This window comes from Lathyrus oleraceus, chromosome 1 (assembly GCF_024323335.1).
Source record: "Lathyrus oleraceus cultivar Zhongwan6 chromosome 1, CAAS_Psat_ZW6_1.0, whole genome shotgun sequence".
NCBI lineage: Eukaryota > Viridiplantae > Streptophyta > Magnoliopsida > Fabales > Fabaceae > Lathyrus > Lathyrus oleraceus.
The window spans coordinates 378204044-378211988 of record NC_066579.1 but is presented as its reverse complement, the minus strand read 5'-3'; the positions used below and the strand labels follow the sequence as shown (position 1 = coordinate 378211988).

The 7945-nt window shown below is 38.3% G+C and overlaps 1 protein-coding gene across 5 annotated transcripts; it reads left to right on the top strand.

The window, feature by feature from the left end:
* Positions 1-307: 307 nt before the first annotated feature.
* LOC127137830 (potassium transporter 10) lies at positions 308-4881 on the top strand. 5 transcript variants are annotated; one of them, XM_051064272.1, is made up of 9 exons: positions 308-421; positions 962-1152; positions 1228-1453; positions 1686-1928; positions 2030-2080; positions 2165-2425; positions 2532-2699; positions 3441-3695; positions 3813-4881. In XM_051064272.1, the coding sequence occupies exons 2-9, from the start codon at positions 1075-1077 to the stop codon at positions 4814-4816; spliced, it is 2286 nt and encodes a 761-aa protein (XP_050920229.1). In that variant the 5' UTR covers positions 308-421; positions 962-1074; the 3' UTR covers positions 4817-4881. The 5 variants fall into 5 exon arrangements, with proteins under 5 accessions (XP_050920229.1, XP_050920233.1, XP_050920213.1 ...); XM_051064276.1 differs by having other exon boundaries at positions 309-611; positions 1231-1453; XM_051064256.1 differs by having other exon boundaries at positions 309-611.
* The last annotated feature ends 3064 nt before the right edge of the window (positions 4882-7945 follow it).

Below are 7945 nucleotides of genomic sequence, written 5' to 3'. Positions count from 1 at the left end.
ACAAATTCCTTCCAATCCTGATCAATATATGGATACATCACATATGAAGGCTTTTCTTTACTTTTAACTGTTGGATAAGTAATATAATCATGTGTGAGTTGTATCTTAAAATCCCTACAACGCTCACCAGCATATGTAAGTACTTTATTTTTCACCAGACTATCATCCATACTAACAATAAACACTTCGTATGTTTACACAATAGAGTTGTTATCCATATTAAACAAAAAATTAAATTAAATGATCATACATACTTGTAAGAAAAATCATAAAATTCAATATAAATACCGTAATATCGATTCATAAGTTGTTTTTCAAATCATAGTGAACGTATTTCTTTTAATTAATTCAAACTCTATTCCATGAATTCAAAGATGCCCTAAATTTCACTTTCTTTGTCAGAAATCACTTTCTCACCACAGTTAAGTATTTCCGTTACATACATGATTTTCTCTTCCTCAATAACCGAACTAAAAAAATAGGATTATGTTCTATTCTATTCAATTCTTCATGAATTCAACCTGCTAATTTTGATTTTGTCAATAACAACAAAACCACATATTTCTTCTGTTGAACACAGTTTATTTGACAAGTACCAGGTTGTTTGCTAGGTGAGTTCAGGTTCGAATTTCAGTTTGAGTAATTATTTTTTATGTTTATGTTTGAATTTTCATTTCTGGATTCATATTTTAAATTTGAGATTATTACTTGTGTCCTTGTATGTTGAACTATTGAACTAGTTCTAATATTGCTTTTGTTTGAAAGTGCATGTTTAGTTTCAATTATGAAGTTCATTCAATCTATAGTTTGCAATCCAAATTTATAGGTTATTTTGAAGCCTTGGTTTAACTTTATATGGTTATTTTGAATTTGAGGTTATTATTGAAGCGAATTCGAATTGGCTTCACCGTTGGATATTGATTAAGAGAGTGATAATAACAAAGGTAATATGTTAACCCAGGGGTTGGCCTAGTGGTGAAGGTTTGTGTTCTGAGACTGTACTTCACTCAAGGTCTCAGGTTCGAATTCCGCTAGCAGCAAACAATTCATGTGTCGGACTAAAACAAAGGTAATATGTGGGATTTGGGTCAGAAACTTGACCAACCAATGGACGAGGAAGCAGGAAAGCTCAGAAATATGTATAAACAAAAAGTACGTTAACTGCCATTTACAATATAGATCGCTATGTTTTCTCATTCTTTATTGACATTATTTTGATTTGTTCAGAAGTTTTCTGCACTGTTGGTTATACGGCTTGCATATCAGAGTCTCGGCGTAGTTTATGGAGATTTGGGAACTTCTCCATTATACGTTTTTTATAACACGTTTCCTCATGGAGTTAATGATCCAGAGGACGTGATTGGAGCTCTTTCGTTGATCATTTACTCACTTACTCTTGTGCCGCTGCTCAAATATGTTTTTATTGTGTTAAGAGCAAACGACAATGGTCAAGGTATATATTTGATTTCCTTATTCTTCGTTCATTTGGATGTTAGTGATTAGACTTAGGAAGTTCAAGGTGATGTATAAGACATCCACAAAAGCGCTTATATTATTCTATACCGTTATTTAAACTCACTGTAAATAAGTTATTCCAAATGCTCCTGAGTTAAGTACATTAGTATTTCCATATGGTGTCTATTGTGCAGCTAAGTTTTACTGAGCTTATTACATATATGGGGCAGGTGGAACACTGGCTCTTTATTCCTTGCTATGCCGACATGCGAATATAAAGATCATTCCCAACCAGCATCGCACGGATGAAGAGTTAACGACATATAGCCGGACTACAATCCACGAAAGGTCATTTGCTGCGAAAACCCAAAGATGGTTAGAGAGAGGATTTATTAAAAGTATCATTCTTATTCTTGTCCTTGTTGGTACCTGCATGGTCATTGGAGATGGTATTCTTACTCCGGCTATATCTGGTTTGTTTTCTCTCCGAACGATCTTCTTGTTCCATTTATTTCTCTTGTTTCTTTAAATGCAAGCTTTCTTTTTATTCATCCAATGAAATTTTCCGATGCAGTTTTATCTGCTGCTGGTGGCATCAGAGTAAACAAACCTGAAATCGATAGTGGTATGGTCCTACACCTTTAACATTACATTAATCTTCTATGTGTTCCATTTCTTTTCTCTTATTTTTCTTCCATTTGTGTTACAGGAGTAGTTGTGATTGTTGCGGTTGTAATATTAGTTGGGCTATTCAGCGTGCAACATTATGGTACAGATAAAGTTGGTTGGCTCTTTGCTCCAATTGTTCTGGTTTGGTTTCTGCTAATTGGAGGCATAGGTATATACAACATTTGGAGATTCGGTGGCAGAGTCCTAAAAGCCTTTTCGCCTCTCTATGTGTATCACTATATAAGAAACGGAAGAAAAGATAGTTGGCTTTCCCTTGGCGGCATCTTGCTCAGCATAACCGGTAGGTTTCATTTTCATAACTATTTGATTTACTTCTCATGTTTCAGAATTATTAATTGATGTGAAGTGTTAATTTAAACTCGAAAACTTGTGATGATTGACTTCAGGGGCAGAAGCTCTTTTTGCCGACTTAGCCAATTTTCCAGTCTCATCGGTACAAATTGCATTTACTCTTCTTGTGTTTCCTTGCCTTCTTTTAGCATATTCTGGACAGGCGGCTTATCTGGTGCATAACTTGCATCATTCACGAGATGTTTTTTATCGTTCTATTCCAGGTTTGTTATATCTATCACTCTACATTGAAATTTCCATTGTGAGTGATTGCAGCTAATCCTGCCTATGTTAGCTTTCCTATGCATAGCCGGTCCCAAGCCCGGATAAAAGGAGAAGGTTGTGTTAGGCAGTCGACAGTCATCGTAAAACTTTGTCGAATCTCTATGACATGGATCAACAACGAAATAAGACTAAGAGAAGTTATGAAGAAAGATCTCGAGATTAACGATTTGGATAGAAGCATGGTCCTGGATAGAATATAATGGCGAAAGTTGATTCATGTAGCCAACCCAACTCAGTGGGATAAGGCTTGGTTGTTGTTGTTGTGTGATTGCAACTGTGGTGTTTGGAAATTGAAAAAACCTTTATAGTCTCTTGTATGTCAAAAATCAGTCAAAATACTTTCAGATTTTTGCAAATCTGCAAATACATCCTTGAAGTGGTAAGGTGTTAGCCAAAATAGTCCCTCTGCTAACTTTTACTGATAGGGACTATGGTCTAACACGTTAACTAAATATGCATCACCTCCATGTTGATCTCACATCAATGCCACCACACTAGAGACTAATTTGTAAGGAATTGCCAATTCCAGAATAAGAGGGACTTTTTTTTTATCTTTGCTTACTATATTGAATTTTTTAGGACCAATTTTCCTATTCACTCGTTTTTTAGAATCCTGCATTTATGTTTCTTCAGGCAGTGATTTTTATCTGGTAGATGTTAATTATCCTTTTTTTCTGCAGAAAAAATATATTGGCCTGTATTTGTTATTGCAACACTAGCAGCAATAGTTGCGAGCCAGGCCACAATAACAGCAACCTTTTCAATCATTAAGCAAGCCCTTGCTCATGGCTGTTTCCCAAGAGTCAAAGTTGTTCACACATCGAAAAAGTTCCTTGGCCAGATATATATTCCTGATATCAATTGGATCCTTATGATTCTTTGCATTGCTGTTACTGTCGGCTTTAAAAATCAAAGTCATATTGGAAATGCATATGGTAAGTCTTTTCTTCGTCAGTATTGTGTTTAGTATATGTGTTTGTGCTTCAAAGATTTACACAGTTTGGAAAAATTATTATGGCTATTAACAAGCCAATATGTCATTGTAATGACAGGCACTGCAGTTGTGTTAGTCATGTTGGTTACAACACTGCTCATGATTTTGGTCATGATATTAGTTTGGCACTGCCATTGGATTCTTGTGATTGCGTTCACCGGCTTATCATTGATTGTGGAATGCACATACTTTTCTGCTGTACTATTCAAAGTCGATCAAGGTGGGTGGGCCCCACTTGCAATTGCCGGAGTTTTTCTGACTGTTATGTATGTTTGGCATTATGGTACAGTGAAGCGCTACGAGTTTGAATTGCGTAGTAAAGTATCAATGGCATGGATTCTCGGACTCGGTCCCAGTTTAGGACTAGTTCGTGTCCCCGGAATCAGCCTAGTCTACACAGAACTTGCAAGTGGAATTCCACATATATTTTCTCATTTTATTACCAACCTACCAGCCATTCATTCTGTCGTTGTTTTCGTCTGTGTGAAGTATCTCCCTGTCTACACCGTCCCGGAAGAAGAACGGTTCCTTGTCAAGCGTATTGGACCAAAGAACTTCCACATTTTTCGATGTGTGGCACGATATGGATATAAAGACCTTCATAAGAAAGACGATGATTTTGAGAAGAAACTCTTTCACAACCTTTTCATGTTTGTTCGACTTGAATACATGATGGAAGATTGCTCTGATTCGGAATGCAGTCCATGTGAACCGCGAACCGAACGGTCGAGAGATTTCACTTTGAATAACAATGGAAACACAACTTCATTGAGTAATGACGTTTTAACAATTTCATCAGTAGACTCAATTGTTCCTGCAAGATCCTCTAGCCATTGCACTGAGGGTGATGAATATGAATTTTTAAATAACGGTAGAGAAGCTGGTGTTGTTCACATTCTAGGAAACACAGTTGTGAGGGCTAATAGGGATTCAAGATTCTACAAGAAAATAGCTGTTGATTATATATATGTATTTCTTAGAAAGATATGCAGGGAAAATAGTGTGATCTTCAATATTCCTCATGAGGGTCTCTTAAATGTTGGTCAAGTTTTCTATGTATAGTCCATTTTTTCCCCTTCTATACTTTGTATAAAGATCAATAAGATTATTTATCATTGTGATTGCCATTTTGCGCAGAGTTACTGTTTTTTAAATGTTGTTCAGATTTTGTGTACATGATCTACAATATGTCTTTTGTTACATTCAGAAGTATGACTTGGGGATTCAATTATTTGTTGAAACCTGAAACTCTATAACTTTCTTCATTTTCTTCAATCTCGTAATCTTGAATGGCTTTCTTAAGACATTTGCAACTTGATCTTTTGTCATGCAGTAGGCTAAGATGATCTTCCCCTTCCATGAGCTATGTGATTTTTAGCCAGGTTGATTGTTAATTCGTTTACCACCACGAATTCCACTTATTCTTTCTCGCCAAATAATCATTTCAACAATTTCCTTTTTGAATACCACTTTCCTTTGATCTCAATGATTTTTGATTGTTTAGCTTGAATTTTAGCATGGTATCATCAATGTTGGCGTTAGCTGTCAATAAAATTTTAGGAACTATAATAGGAATATAATTATTAATTGTAAATTACCATGATTTGGCTATAATTATTGTGATTTAGTTATAATTAGAAACAGGTTTTCTGTGTATATAAATATAACATATTCCCTCATTGTAATATACGATTGAAATAATATGAAAGTTGTATATCAGTTTGACATGGTATCAGCCGCCAGGTCTTAATCCTGACCTACGGTAACACTTTCCATCCTTCTTCCATGGCCGACTCGGATTCAAACTCCGATGAGGTTACCTCGTCTTCCATTCTTGCTGAATTGATGACGAAAATGACGGAAGTTCTGAACCGTGCGTCAGCCCCGTCACAAATTGGCTCTGACCATACGGTGGCACCGATTGACATCAAGTTAGATGGCAACAACTATCCCCTTTGGTCCCAGGTGGTCGAGATGTATATCTCGGGCAAAGATAAACTAGGATATATCAATGGAGATCTCCCGCAACCCCCTCAAACAGATCCTACGTTTCGACGTTGGCGGACTGACAACGCGATTGTTAAGGGATGGATAATCAACTCAATGGACTCTTCTCTAATCAACAACTTTATTCGCTTCTCCACTGCCAAGCTGGTGTGGGATGCAATTGCGACCACGTACTTTGATGGCAGTGACACCTCCCAGGTGTATGACCTTCGGCGACGGGTGACACGTCTTAAACAAGCCGGTGGTTCTCTTGAAAAATATTATAACGATCTCCAAGGACTTTGGCATGAGATAGATTTTCGTCGTCCAAATTCGATGACATGTCAAGTTGATATCCAACACTACAATACACTTATCCAAGAAGAACGAGTGTATGTGTTTTTGGATGGACTTGATGACCGCTTAGATAATATCAGAAGCGGTGTTTTACAAATGAAACCGTTTCCAACAGTGGAGCAAGCATATGCACATGTTAGGAGGGAAGCTCTTCGTCAGGCAGTGATGACAGACAACTCCAATGAATTATCTGGAGCAGTTCTTGCATCTAAGGGTCTCAAATTACATAGCAGTAAGATACTTTCTCAATCCAAACATAAAGAACCATTTAATGGCAAGTGCTCTCATTGTGGAGGTAACAAACATACTAGCGAGACCTGTTTTAAGCTTCATGGATATCCAGACTGGTGGACAGATTTTCAGGCTCGAAAGCGTCGCGATACAATTGATAGCAACCCGGGAAAAGCTGCAGTAGCTACTGTCGAACCCCATCTTTCCCTCATTCCAAAATCAAGTTCCCACACCACTGAAGGTAATGTTCTGATTTGCTCTAATCATGATGATGACTCTAATGCATGGATACTTGATTCCGGAGCTACCGATCATATGACGTTCGATGCTGCTGATTTTTCTGAATGTTCAACCCCTCGGCGCTCAAGTATTGCCAATGCAAATGGTGGTTTATCAGCGGTAATAGGGGTTGGAACTGTGATGTTATCAACAGCCCTTTCGCTTTCAAATACACTACTTGTTCCCTCTCTATCTCATAAGTTGCTGTCTGTGAGTCAAGTTACAAAAGACTTGAACTGTGTTGTGCTGATTTATCCGTTTTTTTGTTTCCTTTAGGATATTCTCACGAAGTAGATCATTGGGCGTGGTACTAAGAGAGGGGGACTTTACTATATGGAGGATTTTAGTGTAGGCCGAGCGCATCACATGCATTATCCAAGAAACAATAAAATGGAGCAAGTCTTACTTTGACATCGCCGATTAGGCCATCCTTCGTTTGGCTACCTGAAACATGTGTTCCCAAGCTTATTTTCAGATACATCTTTGTTGAACTTCAAATGTGAAGCTTGTATTTTAGCCAAGAGTCATCGAGTTACTTTTCCATCAAGTATGAATAAAAGTAATGCTCCGTTTGCGTTAATCCATTCTGATGTATGGGGTCCATCCCCAAAATCTTCTATCTCTGGTTATCGGTGGTTTGTGATATTTGTTGATGATTGCACTCGAATGACTTGTGATATTTGTTGAAGGATAGCATGCTCATGGCTTATTATCCCCAGCATGGGTCGTTGGCACGCGTGCCGCCTCATTTATCACTGTTCCTTATCTTTGCCGATGCTGACAGGCATGACAAGTTTTTCGGGTATTCAGACCGATGCGGCATTCAGGCCAGGTTTCCGGTGTTCAGGCCGAGGTGGGTATTCAGACCAGTTTCCGATTTTCAGATCGAAGAAGCTTCCGAAGTTCAAATCGATGCAGCTTGCGGTATTCAGGCCAAATTTCCGGTGTTCAGGCCGAGGTGGGTATTCAGACCAGTTTCCGATTTTCAGATCGAAGAAGCTTCCGAAGTTCAGATCGATGCAGCTTGCAGCATTCAGGCCAGGTTTCCGGTGTTCAGACCGAGGTGGGTGTTCAGACCAGATTTTCCGATTTTCAGATCGAAGAAGTTTCCGACGATCAGGTTGAAGTACTTGTGGCATTCAGGCCAATTTCCCGGTATCCAGACCGAATTGGTATTCAGACCGAAGCGGCATTCAGGCCAGTTTTTCGGTGTCCAGACCGAAGTGGTATCCAGATCGAAGTGGTATCCAGATCGAAGTGGTATCCAAACTGAAATGGCATTCAGGCCAGTTTTTTTGGGTATTCAGGCCAATCTCTCGGTATTCAGACCGATATCAA

Bases quoted from the DNA above. Each gene is read 5' to 3' on its own strand.
- LOC127137830 (XM_051064272.1), top strand. From the start codon at position 1,075: ATGTGGGATTTGGGTCAGAAACTTGACCAACCAATGGACGAGGAAGCA. The intron at 1,929-2,029 runs GTTTGTTTTCTC...TTTCCGATGCAG, and splicing joins TCTTACTCCGGCTATATCTG to TTTTATCTGCTGCTGGTGGC. The intron at 2,426-2,531 runs GTAGGTTTCATT...GATTGACTTCAG, and splicing joins CATCTTGCTCAGCATAACCG to GGGCAGAAGCTCTTTTTGCC.